General features: G+C 49.1%; 6 protein-coding genes across 6 annotated transcripts; 3 read left to right on the forward strand and 3 right to left on the reverse strand.

The window, feature by feature from the left end:
- Positions 1 to 2,612: 2,612 nt before the first annotated feature.
- B0J16DRAFT_329027 (oligomeric Golgi complex subunit 6) lies at positions 2,613 to 5,147 on the reverse strand. Its single transcript, XM_046126281.1, has 2 exons — positions 4,667 to 5,147; positions 2,613 to 4,619 (listed from the first exon to the last, which is right to left on the reverse strand). The coding sequence occupies exons 1-2, from the start codon at positions 4,979 to 4,981 to the stop codon at positions 2,850 to 2,852; spliced, it is 2,085 nt and encodes a 694-aa protein (XP_045989383.1). The 5' UTR covers positions 4,982 to 5,147; the 3' UTR covers positions 2,613 to 2,849.
- Positions 5,148 to 5,762: 615 nt separating this feature from the next.
- On the forward strand, positions 5,763 to 8,574 carry B0J16DRAFT_261134 (autophagy protein Apg9-domain-containing protein; the record flags this gene model as incomplete). The annotated part of the gene is made up of 3 exons (XM_046123265.1): positions 5,763 to 6,439; positions 6,496 to 7,216; positions 7,267 to 8,574. The coding sequence occupies 3 exons, from the start codon at positions 5,763 to 5,765 to the stop codon at positions 8,572 to 8,574; spliced, it is 2,706 nt and encodes a 901-aa protein (XP_045989384.1).
- A 2,729-nt stretch (positions 8,575 to 11,303) lies between these two features.
- Positions 11,304 to 12,649, forward strand: B0J16DRAFT_260525 (mitochondrial carrier domain-containing protein; the record flags this gene model as incomplete). Its single annotated transcript, XM_046123253.1, has 8 exons — positions 11,304 to 11,341; positions 11,398 to 11,467; positions 11,529 to 11,564; positions 11,619 to 11,751; positions 11,823 to 11,915; positions 11,974 to 12,030; positions 12,091 to 12,562; positions 12,616 to 12,649. 8 exons carry the CDS (start codon positions 11,304 to 11,306, stop codon positions 12,647 to 12,649), a joined length of 933 nt encoding a protein of 310 aa, XP_045989385.1.
- Positions 12,650 to 13,572: 923 nt separating this feature from the next.
- On the reverse strand, positions 13,573 to 15,440 carry B0J16DRAFT_27704 (uncharacterized protein). Its single transcript, XM_046123786.1, has 2 exons — positions 14,357 to 15,440; positions 13,573 to 14,303 (listed from the first exon to the last, which is right to left on the reverse strand). Exons 1-2 carry the CDS (start codon positions 15,338 to 15,340, stop codon positions 13,725 to 13,727), a joined length of 1,563 nt encoding a protein of 520 aa, XP_045989386.1. The 5' UTR covers positions 15,341 to 15,440; the 3' UTR covers positions 13,573 to 13,724.
- A 465-nt stretch (positions 15,441 to 15,905) lies between these two features.
- Positions 15,906 to 17,158, forward strand: B0J16DRAFT_27735 (uncharacterized protein). The gene has a single exon (XM_046123804.1). It carries the CDS (start codon positions 16,027 to 16,029, stop codon positions 16,942 to 16,944), a length of 918 nt encoding a protein of 305 aa, XP_045989387.1. The 5' UTR covers positions 15,906 to 16,026; the 3' UTR covers positions 16,945 to 17,158.
- On the reverse strand, positions 17,012 to 20,663 carry B0J16DRAFT_27726 (vacuolar protein 14 C-terminal Fig4p binding-domain-containing protein). Its single transcript, XM_046123799.1, has 9 exons — positions 20,357 to 20,663; positions 20,026 to 20,188; positions 19,750 to 19,917; positions 19,022 to 19,682; positions 18,064 to 18,974; positions 17,891 to 18,009; positions 17,760 to 17,839; positions 17,548 to 17,707; positions 17,012 to 17,445 (listed from the first exon to the last, which is right to left on the reverse strand). Exons 1-9 carry the CDS (start codon positions 20,422 to 20,424, stop codon positions 17,079 to 17,081), a joined length of 2,697 nt encoding a protein of 898 aa, XP_045989388.1. The 5' UTR covers positions 20,425 to 20,663; the 3' UTR covers positions 17,012 to 17,078.
- Between the last annotated feature and the right edge of the window lie 179 nt (positions 20,664 to 20,842).

Genomic DNA, 20,842 nt, shown 5'->3' on the forward strand with positions numbered 1-20,842 from the left:
GGGCAACGGAATGTATTGCCGTCGTACAAATCGCCTTCGCGCTGCCTCGTCAATTGCCCAAGGAAGATTTGTTGCTGCTAGTACAAGAACCCGATTGGCATCTCCCCTTTCCTTGTCCTTTTCCGTCGTTTCTCTTCCAGCAGCTGCTCGTTGGAGATCACTCCATTGGATGAGGAATTCTGTCTTGATCCTCATAGTAGCCTCATGTTCTCCCGAACCTGACCGTTGAGACAGTAGCGAATCGATCTCGTCAACAAAAATAATGCTGGGTGCCAATGTTCGAGCCAGACCAAATAGAGCTCGCACTAGCTTTTCCGACTCTCCCAAGTATTTACTTGTTAGACTGCTGGCTGAGATCGAGAAGAAAGTAGACTTGGACTCTGTTGCCACAGCCCTCGCGAGCATAGTTTTTCCAGTTCCTGGTGGCCCGAACAGTAACATGCCTCTGGCGGGTTCTCTAAGGCCCATGAATAGATCAGGCCGTAGGAATGGATACACAACAGTTTCGCGAAGAGCATTTTTGGCTATTTCGAGACCGGCCACATCATTCCAACGGACCTCGTCGCCTTGAACAACAATATCGTTCAAGATCTGCTTGGCAGCTGCAGTGTCAACCCCTGGAGGTAAGTTCTTAAGTATCTGTTTCTTCTTGTTCTTCCATTCAGTCATATCATCGGGGCTCTTGTCTGCCTCAGATGCGTCCGAATCTTCCTCCTGTGAGCCAGCTTCTATAGCAGCTTCCTTTTCTTTAACACGGCGTGGCTTTGAATCTCGCCGGGTTGTATCATCGCCAGATGTGCTGGAAATCGAAGCCTGTCGGGTTTTACGACCGCGCCTTCGGGAGCGATCTAGAGCCTCGGAATTGACCTTTGCAGGCTTCAAAGGCCCTGTGGGCCGTCTCGCTGCTGAACTCCTAGTTGGAATATTGTTTGAAGCGCTTCTCCGCTCTGAGCCCTCACCAGAATCATCAGCAGTCTCGATATCATTAGCCAGTTCTTGTCTAGAGACCTTGCGAGGCGACGGCGAAGCGATGAAAGGATTCGGTGGCCGCTCACTTCGGCCGGTATAGGCATCCGAGGAGGGCAAGTCCTGGTATGACGAAGAATTGAGCGCGCTGGAAGCAGCGGTCACTGATAACATCGATGGGCGAGAATAGCAGTATTCATCCGAGTGTCGGGTATTTCCTGATGAATCTCCATCAAAATCACGATCCCGGGGTACAACAAGTCGTCGTGAGTGACTGTCCCACTGCGTTGGCGCTGGCCTGCGTGTTTGATCCAGAGACGTACGGGAACTAGGGCTAGCAGTAGCTGGAGCGAGTTCCGATTGGGTTCCTCTCGTAAATCTATCTTTAGAGCCCAGGGCACTCCATGCCAAAGTCGCAGCCTTGCTTGAGCCTTCGGCGAGAGGCTTTGATGGTTTGCGTGGCTTAGTAGACTTCTCCCCTGGTTTCCCGGGGCGCAAGGTGGTTCTCATAGTGTGCTTTTCGGGACTTGGTGTTCGTAACGTCTTGTTCGGTCTTGGGGGTAAAGCAGGCCCTCCAGGTGAAGCAGATCGCGGCAGAGGAAGAAGGTTTGGATCGAGATATGTGCTGGGGCCATCAACCGTAGCGAGCTCTGACGATGTGCGGCGAGGTTGCGATGGGCGGTGCGGAAGAGATGGCCTTGAAAGCTCCGAGTATTGCATGGCAGTAATTGTGCCCTGTCCTAGAGAACCACTACCCTCAGGTAGACCCGGACGTTTTGTCAACTTGCCAGGTGTAAGCGTTGAATCTTCTTGTCGTGATACTCGGAGAGCTTCGAGAAGATCGATTCGCTCTTTGCATTGTAGTTCGAGTTGTTTTAGAGCCTCTTGTAAAGCCTTCTCGGTATCTGTACGCGGACTGTACGAAGGAGGCGCCCGATTTGCGTTGTAATCGTATATTTGATCCAAAGCAGCTCTCCAGTGTCGCATTGCCTCAGCTTCGCTTCCCTATTGTTCATATTGGCGATCAGTCCTCGATTGACAAAAGCGCAACTGTTTAGCCTTACCTGGCCTTCATAGTAAATGGCAGTTGAGCAGCTCAGATAGCTATCATCGTAGGTCTTCTGCAGAACAGCCAGGGCCCTGTTCCGTAACATGGCTCCGGCGACAGGCCAATACCATAGTAGCCCAGAAACTGGCACGCGCTGCGCTCAAGTCCGCCGACTCTTACAGATCGTCGTGATACTGTGCTTTTTGGCGAGCAGGTTCTGCTGGGGTATGGGTGGGTACAAACAGGCTTGTGACTAGGTTAACAAGCAAATGCCTCCGCGCAGGGAATGCAATTGAGAGCCTCGCGTTTGTAGACGTGTTTGGAGTCAGTAGAAAAATCTGTGTTAATAGACAACGAGCACAAGACTCTGCTCTCCTTGTCGACGGTAGTTGCTTGTGATGAAGTTGATCGTTCCTGCGTGTCTGAACATGGAATAGCAGGTAAACTTGGGCAGGCGGTGACGTAGTCCAGACTCGCACCGCCCACCCTTGTCGCAATCCGATAGTGGCGGGGTATTTTTGGTGGAGGTAGACAGTTGGAGGCCCATAGCTGAGATTCAGCCTCAAACAGCCCCAACAGCTTCCAAGATACAGTTATGCAGAGAAGTTGTGAAGATGTTGTTAAAGAGGCTGAATCACTCGCAATGAACAGACATCGGCGAATCACTTTTGATATCTAAATCGATCACACAGTAGAGCAGCGTCTGGTAAAGGGTTCGTTAATGCAGTATATCATAACCATCTAGCTTCTATGTCGCATTTGCAGATCTATATCTGGAAGCTTAACTAGCTTTTGGGTATTAATTTTGCTGGAGTTTGCCAGGTAGGTAGGTAGTTTAGGAAAGCAATACGCGGATTTCTGCTGTAGTTCTGGGAAACACAGACCGCAGCCCTTGATCTTCTTCTTCAGAGTTCACGGATTCGTCATCACCCTCTGTTATCACTTCCTCTAGTTGCTCAAAGTCATTACAGAATTGCTCGGCCGCTTCCTCAGTGATCTGCCGGGCCAATTTGGCGTCTTGGAGATGCTTCAGGTTCTCCATAGCGTCCATAAGTGCCGATGGCAAGAAGTCATCCAATGTTTGACTTGCCTGAGCCAGAGCTTTCTCATCCAAAGAGGTGGCATCTTTATCGTCGTCTTCCTCCAACTTGGAGAAGATGGCATCCAACCCGGAGCCTTTTCGAAAAAAGTGGTATTGACTGGTGATGAGCCCTTTGGCCTGCTCATCTGATTTCTCACGTAGCCGCTTGGTTCTCCGTTGCGTGAATTCGAACGGTTCTAGACATGCTATTGCCGAAGACAAACAGTTGATGAGGAAGATGGCACCATTCTGTGCATTCATGTTCTTGGCCATGTTCTCACAACCGGCCATGAACGGTTCAAAAGCCTCTGTTAATACGTTCTCAAACTCGCTTTCTCGATCTTCTGAAGCAGACAACGAGGAATCGTAGGTTTTGGTGATAGCCTTGAGCTGCTTGAGGGACTCTTGTAGAAAGCCAGGCGGACCAAGGTCTGAAGGGGCATGTTGAAATTCACCCTGTAGGGCTGCAATGTGATCCCTTACCAGTGCTCGGAATTGACGTAGCGCCTCTGTTTCCAGACCTCCGATTAACTCTACTAAGTTGGAGTTGGGGCCCAGTGTTTTCTGAAAAGTAATGCGATAGAAGTTGATGAGGTTTGCAAGTTTATAGGCCGGGATGGTGTCCTCGTTTGCTTGGATTACCTGCTCCATTCGTTGACGAAGCACTCGGGCAGCGCCAGAAATATCCCGATCAACCAGATCATTTAGTGCTTTGAGGGCATTGAAATCAGCTTCAGCTTCGTCATCCTCAGCAACAAGCCGCCATATCTCGGCATCTCGTCCAGACTTGAGCCCCTTGGCAAGTTCCTCCCCCTCTGCAACAAAGAGAACTTCCAATGCTTCTCGTTCACTGACAGTAGCTGAGTGGATCCAGGCTAGCATATCTCCAACATAACGCAATGGATCGTGTGCTAACATGTCGATCGGTTTGACAGATTGATCCTCAGCTCCCGACGGCAAAGTACCAGTCAGTGCCGTGTAAAACGAGTCCGACAGGATTCTTTCCCGAGCTTCAGAGAAGAAATCGAGACAGTTCTGGAAGAGCGACGGTCGCTCAGCCAGAACTCGGAGTGCCCGACGGATTGAAGAGTTCATTTGTGGATTCTCAAGATTCAGGGTCTTGAATTCCCGTTGAATCCACTTGTAGAGTTTTTGAAAGCCGAGGTTGATGTTTTTCGACATTTGCTCCATAAGCTCCAGTCCTAGTGTCTGCTTCTCAAAACCGAGCAGGATCTCGCAGTCCTTGCTAATCTTTTTCGCCTTGCTCAAAGCGTCGAAGAAATGGTCATCAACCGGTTCAGCCGTTTGTGTCAAAGCAGCGACTTCGTTGTCAGACATAATGAAATGTTTTCTGAAAGCCCCAAGAAGTTCCTGCTTGACCTCAACTTGCCTTCTTTGCTCTAGCAGAGAAGATGCCTCAGAGAGTGCCGGTAAAGTTTGCCTGTGAGCCTCGACAACTTGGCCTTTCATTTCATCATACCCATTGTTGAGCTTGTCGATAGTTGTTTTAATGCGCCTGAGTTGCTATTTGCAGGTTGGTATAAATCCTTTTGTAAGATATTGAAACCCACCTCTGCTACGCGCCCGAATTCGGCAATAACTTCGCCATTACTGTCAATGACTTCTTTTTGCAAGTCTAAGCGAACACGTCGACGAGTCTCGGCGTCATTTTGAATCCCACGTTGATCAAGAAGAGACAGGGCGTCTCGGAACTCAGCATCGGAATGTGTCGTCGAGAGGACACTCGTCACTTTGGAGGTGAGGGGCGTGATGCCTTTGGGAGTAGCTGGAGGTTGCGGGTAGCCATCTGCAGAAGAGATGCCGGAACTGAGATTGTCTCTCAAAGGAAGGCTCTTTAGTGACAAAGAGTGATCTGAAGGAGCCATGCTGAAGGAGGTTCGGATGTTGAAGTAACGGTAACTTCTTGCTGTGACAAGATTTATTCCATTTCACACAAGCCCATGAATAGAAGTCGAATATCTCATGGAATATGTGAACAAACAATGTTATTTCAAGATGAATGATTAAGAGGGATGAATATCGCTAATGAGACAGGTAGGTACTAATTAACTAACATCCAATGCTGAGTGCAACGGTGTCGTGAGTGGACCCCAAATAAGGCAGGCGGTGGTCAGCCAATCGTGGGGGTCTTATCGGTATTTGTCTGGCAGAACCTCTCACCGCTCTGTAGCGTCATACCAGGAGCCGGTGATGCCTGGACAGTACATCTACCTACTATTAAACTTCCAGTCATCTGTCTGTTTATTAGGAGTTCTTTGTATAGTCGCTTTCTCTCATAATACAAGTCCAAAAGGTATGTCACAACTCCATTCGTCTAAGCCGGGGTCAGGTTCAACCAAGCCCGCTCGTTACTCTAGATACCTACCTAGGCATGTGCTCTAGGTCACGCTTATCGTGATTCATCCCCTTGTGACCACCCGTTTTACCTTTATATCAAAACTGACACTTTCTCGACTCCTAGGACCCATTTTGAACTGTATTTTGATTCTGCAGAATCTCCCAAAGCCTGGTATCATCACGCAGCATTTGATTAAGATCGTTATCGTTCTCGTAGGCACCCGTACTAAGAAGTTACCGTCATCGAATCTCGACACCGAACCGAAATGCTCATCCTTCTTCATCTTTGATCGGATTACCGAATATTTGATGACCTCGGATATGTTTTCTCGGACCAAATCCCCTTCGAGGGGAGCGCAGTCGTTCTACCAACAGCTACGCTCTGGAGAAGACCCCGAGTACGACCCCGGTCTCGATGAGGAGAATCTTGGTCACCGGTTCGAAGACTTTCACGCCGAAGGACTTGATATTGGCGATAGTCGTATGACAGTGGAAAGCGCAGTGCCGGGTCCAAAAGGCAAAGGGAAGGCGAACCCTCAACTGACGGCGCATGTTCGAAGCCCTGGGGGATCGCCACCACGATGGCATCAACAAGACGACGAGGGAGATAACGAAGTACCTGCCTCGCTATTAATGGAACCAAAAGATATGACGAACCCACATACAACATCGCCTCCTAGGCGAGCAGCTCGTTCCGGAAACCCACGGACGCCTGCAAGTGCAGGACCGTCGTCGGCACGGACAAGGGCTCAGTGGGAAGCGGCGACCGCACAACAACTACTTCACCAGGAAGACCCATACAGTACGTCTACAGGACCACAGCCAAGACCGATTGCCGGGGGCGGTATGATGAACAATCCGAGAGAAAAGGCGTTGTGGAGATGGGTCAACACATCGAACCTGGACAGCTTCATGCGCGATGTTTACGACTATTACGAGGGTGGAGGACTCTGGTGTATCCTTTCCACAAACGCTTTGTGGCTTCTGTGAGTGTGCTAGGTTTCAGTAATGTGGCTTGTCAAGAGCTAACCTATGATGTCAGGGAAACCCTTTTCGTTGCTGTACTACTCACCTTTCTCAGTCAGTGCATCGATTATTCAGAAATTCCCAAAAGTCACTCCTTGCATGAAGTTATCGTCCCGCAATGCACTCGAAAAATGTCCGGTCTGTGGAACTTCACAATTTGGCTCTACACCTTCTTCTTCATTTGGAAGTGTGTTCAATACTTCGTGGAGATACGTCGTCTCACGTACATCAGAGACTTTTATATCTACCTCCTTGAGATCCCGGAACAAGACATGCAGACTATCTCGTGGCAGGACGTGGTAGGCCGTATTATGGCGCTCCGCGAAGAGAACCCAAAAACTGCAACTAATATTTCACCGAGACTGCGACAGTTCATGGGAAGCCAGTCTAAGGAACGGCTCGATGCACTCGACATTGCCAATCGCCTAATGCGCAAGGAAAACTATCTTATAGCGATGATCAACAAGGATATCTTGGACCTGTCCCTGCCGGTCCCTTTCCTGCGGGGCCGCCAGTTGTTCTCCAAGACAATGGAATGGTATCTCCAATACTGTATCCTCGATATGGCTTTTAACGAGCTTGGACAGGTCCAGCAAGACTTTCTTCGTCCGGACCGTAGACGTCTGCTGAGCCAGAAGTTAAGACAGCGCTTCTTATTTGCTGGGTTCCTTAACCTCTTGTTTGCACCGGTTGTGCTCGCATATGTAGTCCTTGTCTATTTCTTCACGTATTACTACGTTAGTGAACAGTCCCTTCAATAACCGACGGAAAAGCTAATGTGTAATAGGAATACCAAAAGGATCCTAAGCAGGCTGCAGCGCGAAAGTACACATCTTTGGCGGAATGGAAATTTCGACAATTTAACGAGCTACCGCATATATTCTATGAGCGGTTGCATATGTCATACCCATTTGCAACTCGATACATTGATCAATTCCCCAAGAGGATAACCGAAGAAGTCGCCAAAAGCATTGCATTCATGTCAGGCGCAATCACAGCCATCCTGGCAGTTGGATCCATTCTCGATTCCGAACTGTTTCTGAGTTTCGAGATCACCAAAGACAGGCCTGTGATGTTCTATCTGGGTATCTTTGCTGCCATCTGGGCAACAACTCGTGGTATGGTATCTGAAGAGACCTTGGTTTTCAATCCGGAATACGCACTGCGAAATGTCATTGAATACACGCGATATGTGCCGGATCACTGGCGCAACAAGCTTCATAGCGCCGAGGTGAAACAAGAGTTTTCAGAGCTCTACAAGATGAAAGTGGTCATATTTCTGGAGGAAATGATGGGAATCATCACAACGCCCATGCTATTGCTATTCTCACTCCCCAAGTGCAGTGATCAGATCATTGACTTCTTCCGAGAATTCACAATCCATGTTGATGGACTCGGTTATGTCTGCTCGTTCGCTGTATTTGACTTTCAAAAAGGTCCCGGCAATACTGGGCCCCAGGGGCCTCGCCCAGATGTTCGTGAGGACTACTACTCTACAAAACACGGCAAGATGGCAGCGTCCTACTACGGATTCCTCGATAACTACGCAGCGAACCCGAAGACTGGCATTCCTGGCCATCTCCCCCCCGGACCGAAACCGTCATTCCACCCTCCCCCGTCATTCCCAGGACTCGGGTCTCCTACACTGGCAGCAGACATGCAGGGCTCGCATATTGCTCGAGCAGAGACAGGACGCAACAGAAGTCGAGCTCCTGGTGGACGAGGCGCACGCATTGGAGCGATGCCCCAGCCTTCTCCGATGGCGTCGATGCTACTAGATCAGCATCATCAGCCTCCTGGGGGTAATACGGTTGCACGGAGTCTGTATGCGTCAAGGTACCCACGAGGATATCGAGGGGAGAGCCAAATCATCGAAGAGACTGAAGCCAGCGCCTCTAGGCGAAATGGGGAAGACGACGAGTTGTATGAACCAGGAGGTGCGCTGGGTGAATCGATATGGGAAACTTCGCCAGCAAGAGGAGTGACTCGAGAGAATAGCGCGGCCAACACTGAAGACCCCGAAGCAGGGGTGCTTGGTCTCATTTATCAACTTCAACAGACTCAAAGGCCTCGGCGAGGTGGCGGAATGGTGTGAGTTGAAGCGTGTTCATTTTTGGGTTTGTTTGTTCTTGAATGGTAAGTGGCATTGGCGTCACGGTGCTTGTTGGAAGTCATCAGTCCCAGAATACCCTAGTCCTCCCAAGACGGAGGTTGATCTTATTGGCGTTTATTCTTTCTAGACTGGTTACTGTATATCGCGGGCGGATTCATTCGATTGATGCCAAGAAATTCAGAGCACATGCTTGAATAGATTGGCCTCAATTCATTTGGGTAACAGAATTATGACCGGCACTGGCAGGTCGTGTAAGCAGTTCATATAGGTAGGCAACAGAATAAACAGAATGCCTCACCAACTTGACTTGCCATCGGTGTCACTTTGCAAATACATAGAGCATTCACTAAAGTAGGTGTCCAGTATTTACGAAGGCCCGGCTCGGAGCTGCGATTCCGAGGTGCGACATGTGTCGCTGCTCGCTGGCCACCGGATCTGACGGGGTGAAAGCGCCGACGTCGGCATCGAACACTTGTAGTCGATACCACATGGCCTATCGTACGCGCGAGTAGATGGAAATGTTGATTCAAAACCACTTGGTGATGATATATTACAACCAGAGGGTGTCATGGTGATGACAACCAACTGTGAGTGAGATCGACCAACTATTTGAATGACCATGACCATGACCATGTACATTCCATGGTGATTAAGGAGCAAGAGAGTAGTGAGACTCAAGTAGTAGTAGTGGAGTAATAATAGATGCAAGAAGGAACTGGACTGGACTGGACTGGACTGATTGATTACGGATAATGGATCCCGTTGCTGATTGATAACTTAATTTCATCGTGCGCAAATAACCCTTGTACATGCCCCGGTCTTTGGGTACTGCGACATTCTAGTCAGGCTGAGCAGTAGTGGGAGTTATACGTTGATGGTTGTGCTTATGATACATTGTATATCTATTCTCAGTGACTGAGCACCTTTGGAAGAAGTCTATATTGTTGGTGCTTGTTACGATAAAAGTTCCATAGAAGGCACAAATGACCTATGCAGCCAAGCTGAGCTACTTTCTGACAGCGCCACTCACAGTGAGAGGAACAACCCTCGTTCTCTACCTAATCTGAATTAAGCGAATGTTTCGCGCATAGAAAGTCAGGGTAGTCTACAGAGTACCTAGGGTGATGTGGAATCTTTTACCCCAACCCAAATATGTTGTTTGTTTCTAGGTAGTTGAATAACGCATGAGGGAGGTTCTTCAGTGAGGGCGGGTATTTTCTATCCACTGCCAATCTCTTGTCCGGAGACTTGCATGTTTATTAGATCTCACTCCCGGCAGTTGTGTGACATGCCCAACAAACGACGAGTTCTTGACACCTACTCAACCCTGCCCTGGAAACCGATGGGACGGGTTTCTCTGTATAACAACCGGCAAGGGACTTGGTCATGTTCCATCCATGCAATTTCAAACTTCTTGTTTGTAGTGAAGTCGTTGTGTGACCTACCATACTTAATCCAGGCTGAGAAGCAACGAATAGTAGAGGGTCGGAAGGTTCCATGATATCCATGGATATGGATGGATCCCTGGCAGAGGAATAAGAGGATCCGAGACATGCTTCAGTCGTTTTCACAGAATCGTGCAGCCACAGCACTGATGTCGTTGAAATTATTTTGTACAAACACCATAACTCTCAGGCATTGAGTTTTGGATGATACTTGACAAGTAAAAATAAATATGTCCTCAAACTGTAACGGCTACGAACACAACTACCGCTATGCCTTGGCATTAAGTGAACTGATAAGATATGGAGCTATCAAGACACTTCCGCGGGACAATTACCACAGAGAAATGAGCGATAACATGGACTTTGACTGGTAGCCTCCACTGCTTCAGTCTAGTCTACGGATACTTACAGGGCAAGCAAGCGCACGTTTGAGGTGAAAAGGACGCTAGAGGAGGGGAGGGGGAAAGAATTGGAATCAGAATCAGAATCAGAATGGAAGGAGGGGAAAGAGAAACAGCAAGACATGTATGTAGCTTATTACCAAAGATTAGCCCAAAAGGTACATCCAAGGTCTTGGTCCCTAGGTAGCTCTTGTCCGGACTCCGAGGCCGTAAACGGAGCTCCATCTCTCATCCCCAGAATTTATTTTTTTCTACCTTAGATACAGGACAGACCAGGTAGCTCCAGCTACTAAACTGCTGTATCGGTACCTTACCTGACCTGGAGTTTTTCCCGTCTGGAAGCCAGAAGCCAGAGCCAGTCTAACCTAGCACAAGACGCCAACCCTCTGAACTACTTTTTTGCTCCATCGCCTCCGCTCGGCTGCGCTTTTCTTTCTTTTGCTCTCTATAACCGTCAACCCGGAGGCAGATTGTTCATTGATTAGCCTGTTTGAATACACCGAGTAGGTTTGGGAAGGGAAGAAAACACCGGATATATCGACGACTTCGCGCGGCACTTTCGGCTTTGGCAAGTGCAAGGCCTTATTTTCGCCCCTGGGCCTTTATCTCGAGTATCAACTTCGATATCAGCATCGACATCGTCATCGTTCCTCTTCGCGGCGACCATCCGTAGGCGCAACCCAACAACTCCGAAACCCCGAGTCCGTTTCTCACGAGGAAAAAAACACCGTAGCCCACTCGACATCCGGCACGACTCGATCGCCGTCCATTTTACAGCGCAATTACCTCGATACCCCCTCCAGTCGCCAATCTGGCGGCCCTCGAGACCAAACCCTTCGGCGGAGCATCGGAAGCTGTGGCCGCCATGGCCCAGCCAAGTGCAGAGCCAGTCGAGGATTACGAGTGAGCATTATTCGATATAGCTACTTGGGGCTTGAGATTGACCATTTGTTGCGCAGCTATGAATCTCTGCCACCCAACTTCTCTTTGCTGCAGAACATGGCAGCAGGTGCCTTTGCTGGTATAGCAGTATGCTTCACTTGCCCGGACTTTCCATAACACGCATGGCTAATTTTGCATGTTTGCATAGGAGCACACTGCCATGTATCCGATTGATGCGATCAAAGTTCGTTCCTCCCATTCTCTGTGAACATTGAACAGCCATCTGACACGCTTCAAGACGAGAATGCAGATACTTAACCCCAGCAACACTCCCGCCTATTCAGGTGTCATCCGCAATACTGTTCAAATCGCCCGCACCGAGGGTTTCTTCAGCTTATGGCGCGGAATGTCCAGTGTCATCGTTGGTGCTGGTAAGTCAACCACGTCATGCTAGAATTCGAACTAGCTTGGCCCATCTTGCATGATCGCTAACAATTCCCAGGACCTGCACACGCCGTCTACTTTGCGACTTACGAAGCAGTTAAACATGCTATGGGTGGAAACCAGGCGGGTGTTCACCATCCTCTTGCTGCTGGTAAATACATTTCGCGCCAATGCTTGCTCAACTTCATTGCTGACTTCGCCTTTCTTAGCTACCAGTGGTGCTGCCGCTACTATTGCTAGTGATGCTTTCATGAATCCTTTCGATGGTATGCTGCTTATGCCTCACCTCTAGCATGTCAAATTTTTGTTTTCTGACACCCTTGCAGTTATCAAGCAACGTATGCAGATCCAAAATTCGAGCAAGATGTACAGATCTATGTTTGACTGCGCCAAGTATGTCTATAGGTCGGAAGGCTTAGGAGCTTTCTACATCTCTTACCCCACGACACTGTCCATGACAGTACCTTTCACGGCCCTCCAGTTCCTCGCATACGAGTCGATCTCTACCGCCATGAACCCCGCAAAGACTTACGACCCCATGACACACTGCTTAGCTGGCGCTGTTGCTGGTGGATTTGCTGCCGGTCTTACAACTCCCATGGACGTCATCAAGACAATGCTTCAAACACGTGGAACGTCGACCGATCCCCAAGTGAGAAATGTCAACAGCTTTGTTGGAGGATGCCGGCTGTTATACCAAAGAGCTGGCGTTTCGGGTTTCTTCAAGGGTGTCCGACCTCGTATTGTCACTACAATGCCCAGCACAGCCATCTGCTGGTCAGCTTATGAGTTTTCCAAGTATGTTGATAGCTCTATTGTCTCGCCCAAAGCTAATCAGATTTCCCTGCTAGGTCTTACTTCATCAAGCGAAACGACGCTGCCTGAATGTGTTGCCCCCGAAATCATCAATCACCAAAGCGATCAATTCTTGACCAAGTGTAGAAATCAATCCCATCATTGAAGTATGACGGCTCAGTTCATGCAGAGTATAGACTTGAGAGTGAAAAATAATGGAGGTAAAAACTTGGAAAATTTGGCGACGAGGATGGCATATCCATGAGGTTTGCTCACCCATTAACTACCTTTTGATTCGGCGCTTTCCCTGGCTCGGTTTGCATTCTTTACATGAAGAATGTCGACTGACTTTGCAGATCAGCATTGCCTCTCCCGTAGGCTAGGCTGAGCAAGGCCCAGGACAAATAGCAACGGATCGTGTACATAACGAAACATCACCATTTCTTACGAACAAAACGGACAAGAGCGGCGACAAAGGATCGGAAACGGGTGAGGGAGTGTCGGTGTTCATTTGCGCAGCTAGACGGCGTGGATTGTGTCATGATAGTTTTGCGAGTTCTTTGTCAATGTCAAGATACTAGCATGCATGCTTCAGCCTTCCGCTGGTTTTTGGCGAGTGCGAGCTTGCGCCGTCCCTCGCCTCAGTTGACGTTTGTTCCCAAATAGTGCCGTTCACCGTCGCGATATAGCGTTCCATAAGTGACAATGTTTTCGCCTGCTTCTCGATGTCTGAATGCCGAGGGTGATTGCCCCGAGTGCTCCCAAGGTAGCAATAGACATTCTGTTATGTTGTCTGCTAGATCTAGAGCAAGTGTGACCTGTAAAAGCTACGAGAGTCTGTTTTACCTCGGTTTGTTGTAGGAAAATTGTGTTAAGGCAAGCAGTTAGTGATTGAGAATCAAGAAGTGCTTGAAAGTTGGCATTGTCTCAATTGTGCGTATGGCAGAACTTCATATGGAATGAAATTGAGAGAAGGAACTACTAAAACTCCCACGCCACGACCCCAGAGTACTCCGGAAGAAGAGACACATCCTTGTGAATATATATAGTCAATTCTTGGATGGCAATGCTCTCTACCACTCCAAGCAATGTTTCGAACCCCTTTCGCTGTAAAAGAATGTCTGAAAGTTTCATCTGCAATAAATCCAAAATCCATTGAGTGCACTTAGAAGCCGAAGTTTTGACCTCCAAACTGGAACTTGATGTTGGGACCGCCACCACCTTGCTGGAACATGAAAGGATGTCCACCACCGCCGAAGGGGTTGCCCTGCTGGAAGGGGTTCCTGGGACCTTCTTGCGAGTTGGGGTCATCACCATTATCGAAGCGCGCTCGCAATTCAGGGTCGCTAAGCACTTCGTATGCCTCGTTGATGCTAGCCATCTTCTTTTCGGCCTCCTCCTTAGGAATACCTTGCTTGGCCGCCTTGTCTGGGTGGAAGATCTTAGACTGCTTACGGTAGGCGGATTTAATCTGGCGTTCGTCGGCGTCGTGCTCAACACCAAGGACTTTGTAGTAGTCCTTTGTCTTGCTGCGCTTGAGAGCAATGTGTGCCTTGTTGAGCAGGGGGTTGACCTTCTCCTTTTGCTCGGGTCGAAGTTCAGCAGCCTTTTGGAAGGTTGCAATAGCGGCGTCGTATAGTTCACTCTTCAATTGAGTTTTACCCTTATGGAGCAGACCCCAAAATGAGTCGGGGTTGAGCTGTAACGACTCGTCGCAATACTTGGCGACGTCTTTGTGATTTGACTAGAATGACTGTTAGCGACCCAAGAGAGAAGCGAAACAACAGTGAGTCTTACCTCGCTCTGTGCTTGGCAAGTGAGCTCTATCAAGAGCTCCAATAGTTGTGTGCGTGCATTATGTGGGATGCTCTTGTTCTTCTTCAGCTCATCCACCTGTTGTCGAACTTCGGGGACCAGACCAGGCTCATCAGCAGTACCAACCAACGCCCTGCCTGCTGTAGTAGGTTGAGATCGGCCGAGTTGGGTTTGGACTTTCTGGATCGCCTTCTGGAGCTTCTTCTCTTGCTTGTGTAATTTCTTGCAGACCTTGGAATCTGGATCAGACTGAAGACACTTCTTGACCTGCCCAATACCATTTTCCATGTCACCCAACGCATAGAACGAGGTAGCCGAGATGACAACATGCGGGCTGGTATCACCAGGCTTCATGTGGAGGACATGTTGCAGGTCGCTCATGCCTTCTTCGACATCCCCAAGTTCGAAACGACAATGCGCTCGAAGTTCGCGCAGATGGGGGGATCGACTCGCAACCACGATGGCCGTACCAGCATGACTGACACACTCATCCCACTTCCCGCCTTTGCCAGCCATCTCAGCCATACTGTAGGCCAGCTTGGCTTCGTCGAGCTCCACGACCTCAGCAGAGCTAGAAGGCTTTCCAGCAAGTCCGTATTGCGTCTTTGCGGCGGCCCAATCTCCTGCCTTGGCACGCAGCCTGGCGAGTTGAAGGTGGGCGCCCTCGAAGCCAGGCTTCAGCGACAGCACTTTATTAAAATCATCGGTCGCCTGCGAAGTTCTGCCCAAGGAGAGGTACGTGGTGGCCCTTTTGAAAATAGTCAAGTAGTTGGTAGGGTCGCGAGCGATGGCGGCATCATAGTACACAAGAGCCTCGTTAGTTTCGCCACGAGACAAATGCGACTGCGCCGTGGTAAGGAGCTGCGAAACAGGAAGATCGGCCGGGACATCCTGAGGCGAAAGAGCGTTGGCCGAAGCGAGCAAAGTCGTAGCGGCCACTGCCAGAGCAGCAAGGTTCAAATGCATTTCGAAGGAGTTGGGTCGATTCGAAGTATAAGAGAAGTTGAAGGGCAAGCAAGTCGCAGGTGAATAATGTCTATAAGCCAGACATCAACTTCTTAATAGTTGCAATAGTCGGCGGCAATTAATGCGACGACGATTGTAGTAAATGAAAGAACCTGAATTTAATTGAGCGAGGGACTCGGAATACTCGATAGAAGGGAAAGAATGCAAGTCGCAGTCGAGAGCAAAGAGGACAACTTTATTCACAAAGAAGCCAACAAGGCCAAGTGCCTCCGATTGACTGAACAGGGAAAGTTGGTATCTGTCAATAAGGTACACGTCCTTCCACCAATTGTAATAGGTGGCCACAAGTACTTAACTAGCAGGTGCTAGGAATTTCGGGCGCAGTTCCAGGCTGTAGGTTCCATGGTGCTGTAGGAATTAGCGGCGGGCGCTATAAGCTTAGTGTAGAAAGGGGCCGAATCATCTTGCGCATACAGTGCAAGGGGGACAGGGGTGATCATCCACTTTGATGGCAGCCGTCTGGCTTGGGCTTGTTGTGCTGTGGCGTCACCACTTTAGGTTGGTCACGACCCTGAATCTCGCAATTTGTTTACATACAACTCCGGGTGCAGCATGCCGTACCAAATACGTCTCTAAAGTCCAGACAAACAACACCCATTTCACATTTTTGCGTGGCGCATTCCATCATGGCGCATCACCGTCTACTCAGTGAAGACTCGGCCATCTTCTCTCCTTCAGTTGCTCGCATCGCTGCCTCCACCGCCCGCGACTGGTCATATATAGACGCCTGGCTCTCTTCGAAATTCCACCCTCGTCCGGTCCCTTCCTTCGAGCGCAATAACGATACGCTCAAGGCCCTACTCGCTCTGGCATCTGTGAATGAATCCGCGGACGAGGAGCGTAATTTGGTCGCAAAAGCTGAAGCCACCGCATTACAGGAGCTCACCGACTCCGAAGCTAAGATCGAGAATAAGAGTCGGCCGTTACGAGAGGGCCTGATCGAAGTTGTGCAACACAACCTGCCTGCTGATGGACACACAGCTCTTGATGCCATGGGAAGCATAGCGCTGCAATTTGGTGTCGCCTTCCCGGAGCCAGAGACGTTGGGTCAACGAATGATTCAGCTTCAATCAAGCATACATGATGCAGAACAAATGAAGGCCCGCGTCGAGGTTCTGCACAAGCACATTGACGAGGAAACAGCTCGCATAAACGACATACTCAAAGACCTCCAAAGCGAAGATTACCAGCCTCCGGCGCATCTGGCCAAACAAAACCTCGAAATGCAGCGCAAGATTAAGGCTTTATCCACCAAGCTCCCTGAGCTCCAAGACAAGGTTGCTTCACTTGCTGCATCTTCCAACTCTTCGCACCCAACCATTGCCGACCTCTCTCGCGACGAACAAGAGTATCTATCAGTTCTGGCACAGAAGAAAGAGCTTGACCTCCAACTGGCCGTCTTTCAAGGATTACCAAGCAATCCAGACATGGCGAGAGCAGAGTTGGAAGAGCTGCGACAAGAACTTCGCTCTATAGAATCACAACGCGATGCCGTCTTCGAAGGTTTAGTGGAGCGTGAGAGTCCGGTTAAACGACGACACTGACATTGTCTCCATTGATCTTTGGTTCGATACTATACATTAATGACATACCAACACCGTCAACTCCACTTGCGCGGCAAGTTGACACACAGGCAAAATAACGCTGAATACCTATATAACCAAATTTCCTGCAGTTTCTATTGATTGCGTCGGCCTTTACCTGCCACTGCGCCTCCCAATCGTCCAAACTGTCTGCCCAAGCCTATCCTCTTCGCTGGTACTGGAGGAGCAGGTGTTGGTTCCTTCTGAGGAATCGACTGTAGGCCAACGCCGCGCGTCTCCTTGCCCTTGATGTCTACAGCTCCGTCGCCGATGCGAAGCTCACTGACTCCCATTGTTGGCATCTCGTCGCCATCCATGTTGTTTTGACGCTGCGCGCGCCGCGCTCGTTCCTGGACACTTCTGAATTTCTCCAGAAGTTCAACCCAACGTATGTTCCCTTCTTCCCTGCTTTTGAGCCGATTTGGCCTGTCAAAATTGGAGCTACTTGTAGGTGCTGGGGCACTATTGAAGCGTCAGCATGCTGTTGTGGAAAGTTGCAGATGTAAACCAGAATAACGAATACTCCTTGGTCGTGACTGCCACGAAAATAATCTGAAAACTTACGCTCGAGGTGCTGTATGTAGATATCCTATAGAGCTGACACTGTTGAGTCGATTCTTGAGTGCAGCAAACGCCGAAGATTGCGGCAGAAGCATCAGAATACCATACATGCATTTGTAAAGGTACGGATACTTCTCGGGCTCTAGCAACTGTAGGCGTAGATCTAGATTATCAATTAGCATCTAATTTGAACTTCGGCTAGAGCAAAAGCTTACATGTAAAGACGGGTGACTCAATCAACTGCACTAGCTTATCGACCTGGATGAGCATATTGACTGTCATGTCCAACTCGCCGCTAAGTCAAAGTCGTTAGCTGGGGATAGGACGGGATCTCTACAGCACTTACAAAATTTGCAGCAAGTTGTATGCTTGCTCGTAAGCTTGAGCCAGCAGGCAAAGCGAGAATGTAGCCACAGCGTTATAGCACCATGATCGGAACAGAGCTACAAAGAGTGTTTGGCCATCCTGGCACTTGTTAGTATTCTCCAATTTGACGATATCATCCTGGTTTTTGCTTACCCTGGTTTCAAGGTTTCGTAACCTCTTCCGAACGTCGGCCAGTTGAGGGGCAGTGATGAGGTTGTTGTTAAGATTCTGTACCATTATGCTGGCAAATTCGACATCCTCTTCCTTCTCGATACAGTCGGCCAATGTCCTGTAAATCCTCTCGGGGCTCAGACTTAAGCAGAGCTGTCGGATAATGAGATTGCCTCGAGTCTCAAGTAACTTTCTGTCTGTTGAGAAGAGTTGCAACAGATTTACCATGAAATTGGCGAAGTAGTCATCTTCCGTGTTCCGAGAAATTTGCGAAAGAAGTTGCAAGTCTTTGGTTACAACAGCATCGGATGGATCTGACAATGTCTTCAAAAGCGCCGGAAACGTGCCGTCGTTAAAAGCAAGTACCTTTCGAGGAGCTTTCCTGTGCAACATAATAAGCCACGTCAGGGCTGCCACCCGGGTAGCTTCATGATCGTTGAGGAAGAGGAGAGTGAGAGAATTGACAGCTGCGGCATAGTCCAGGTCGGCTTGCGTTTGAGTGATGTTGATATCAACAGGGGTAGATATCGAACGACCTTGCGCAGGCGTAGGACTACGGAATTCCAAATCTTTGGAGCTCGATAAGGATACCCGATTGCTGTTTACGCCATCAGGCCCCTTCTCTCCAGGGACGGGCAATCGAGAAGTCGAGAAGTTTTGGGGCGGTTGTGCGGGAGGTGGCTGTGTCAGCTCAGAGTCATCGGAGAGTGAAACAACATAGTCCATTAGACAAGTATTAACTCGAGTCGCTGCCTGGTGGATAGTTTCCTTGGTGCTAGCCATAGCTGGAAGCATATGGGCAAGAATCTTGGGAGTGAATGGCAGAACCTCTTCGGGACAAATATCAAGAAACTCTACAACCCATCGTAGGGACTCGAGAAGACAGTCCTCCTCTGCCAATGTGTTAGCCATGCTCAAAATAAGTTAAAGGTCAACTAACCCAGTGGTGAATCCAACGTCGCAGTCAAAATTTGGAGGATTTCCTTGTAGTTGATCTCAACATCCTGCCCGGGAATCCAATCTTCTCCGCTACTATCGTCGTCGTCATCCAATGCAGCGTCGGAGTCGAGCTCATCCCCTTCCTCAAAATCTGGGTTTATGGATTCGCTGTCAATGGAGTCTTGTCTTTTCCGCTTAGCACCCTCCTTGGATCGCTTGCTTTCTAAAATTCCCTTTTTGATACGGGCAATGCGTTTGATTTCGTTCAGGAATTTATCCAGGCAGTTCTGCGTAGCGACCCGCACATCGGAATTCTGATCTGACAAAAACTTGAGAAGGCCCCCAAGAAAATCCGGTAGATATGTGACGAGCTCCAGATCAGGTATCGAGTCGAGTAAAGTGATCCAACCAACAAGAAACTGACGAGTAAATGGGTTAATAACCCATATACGCTCCTTCAGTAGGGGAATGAATCGAGGTAGAGAGAATGCGGTAGGTAAGTGGGAGTTTTCCCCAAACGAGACTTTGTCATCGCCGTCAAACTCGGGCGGTGCTTCTAGGATGGACACATATGAAGCAGCAGACTCGGATACTATGTCTTTGACAAGCCGATCTAGAAGTTCTGCTCCATTTTTGACTGATAGCTCTGAGTCCGCACCAAGCTGAGAAGGTCAGAATAGTTAGCAACCCCCTCCTTGTTCAAAATCCGGATGTAGTGTGAGAATATACCTTGCAAAGCTGATCAAAGATGCTATTAAAATACACCAGAATCTCTCCTTTTGCAACCTTTGCTATGTTGTACATGGCTTCGCAAGCATAGTATCTGACTCTGGCATCTTGATCGGTAAAGCATGCTAGGACAGGAGGAACGATCTTGGCGAGGTATCTAGGTAGTTCCTAACTCGAAGGTTAGAGACGGTGGAAAGGCGCATAGTTGCAGTATGATATCACAGCGAGCTCCCTTATTTTGTGTTTTTGAAAGAGTTCCTAGAAAGTGAAACTTACTGGGCCGAGAGCAATAGCGGCGGCAGCCAGGCCTATTAAACCGCCATTTCTTGCATGAGGCTGGTGCACAGCGTAGGCATACTCATTACATAGCTGCTCGAGAATATCGTGAACGCGTTGGTAGTCCTTAACGCTAACGAGATCTCGAATCACACGTTCAAGCCTACGGAGGAAATGTTAACAAGTGAACCGCTAGGGTGGAAGACGCAGTGAAGTAGTAAGTCATCGGCCCGAGGTGCAACCTTAACCTCGATCTCGAAGCAAGTCTTCAAGGCCATCAACATAGAAATTTGAAGCATTGCGCAAAGGCGGTATGAGAAGTGGGACATACTCGAGAGCTCCAATCTTGCGTTTGTCGTAGAGCTTATCGTTGAGGGCCCGCTGGATGTTGGCATCCATAGCTGCGGCTCATTCACATCGTCCGCTGGCCGCGACGAAGTAGGCTTCTGCTGAAGGCACTGATGTAAACTGTTTATTACGTGACGACAGTTGAAGCTGTAGTTAGAGATGAGCGCTAAGAAGAAAGAGAGTTGAAGTGTTGTCGTCGTGGGAATTAGGTTCCAAGCGGTTGTGGTTGGTTCGTTTGAGATGGAGCAGGGGAATCTGACTAGCACGCACTGTACGGTAACTTGGACAGGGAAGGAGGAAAGCTGCCAACCCCCCACTAATGCCCCACGAGCTTCAAGAGCTGGGTGACGCCCTCCTTCAGGACTTTGTACTCCGTGCTCGTGATCTGACGTACGAACGCGTCTAGTTAGAGGTAGTTCCCTTTCTGGACACTTTTGTCCTTCATACCAAACTGTGAGTCTACTTGTTC

This window comes from Fusarium flagelliforme, assembly GCF_020744385.1.
Source record: "Fusarium flagelliforme strain FIESC 12 MPI-CAGE-AA-0113 chromosome Unknown B0J16scaffold_1, whole genome shotgun sequence".
Taxonomy (NCBI): Eukaryota; Fungi; Ascomycota; class Sordariomycetes; order Hypocreales; family Nectriaceae; genus Fusarium; species Fusarium flagelliforme.

What these genes read in the sequence shown, in the direction of transcription:
- B0J16DRAFT_329027 (XM_046126281.1), bottom strand. Translation starts at nt 4,981, where the DNA reads ATGGCTCCTTCAGATCACTCTTTGTCACTAAAGAGCCTTCCTTTGAGA. An exon ending in AATTCGGGCGCGTAGCAGAG is followed by an intron (nt 4,620 to 4,666) that starts GTGGGTTTCAAT and finishes ACCTGCAAATAG; the next exon opens with CAACTCAGGCGCATTAAAAC.
- B0J16DRAFT_27704 (XM_046123786.1), bottom strand. Translation starts at nt 15,340, where the DNA reads ATGCATTTGAACCTTGCTGCTCTGGCAGTGGCCGCTACGACTTTGCTC. An exon ending in CTTGCCAAGCACAGAGCGAG is followed by an intron (nt 14,304 to 14,356) that starts GTAAGACTCACT and finishes CAGTCATTCTAG; the next exon opens with TCAAATCACAAAGACGTCGC.
- B0J16DRAFT_27735 (XM_046123804.1), top strand. Translation starts at nt 16,027, where the DNA reads ATGGCGCATCACCGTCTACTCAGTGAAGACTCGGCCATCTTCTCTCCT.
- B0J16DRAFT_27726 (XM_046123799.1), bottom strand. Translation starts at nt 20,424, where the DNA reads ATGGATGCCAACATCCAGCGGGCCCTCAACGATAAGCTCTACGACAAA. An exon ending in GACGTTGGATTCACCACTGG is followed by an intron (nt 18,975 to 19,021) that starts GTTAGTTGACCT and finishes ACACATTGGCAG; the next exon opens with AGGAGGACTGTCTTCTCGAG. An exon ending in TACAACTTGCTGCAAATTTT is followed by an intron (nt 17,840 to 17,890) that starts GTAAGTGCTGTA and finishes ACTTTGACTTAG; the next exon opens with CGGCGAGTTGGACATGACAG.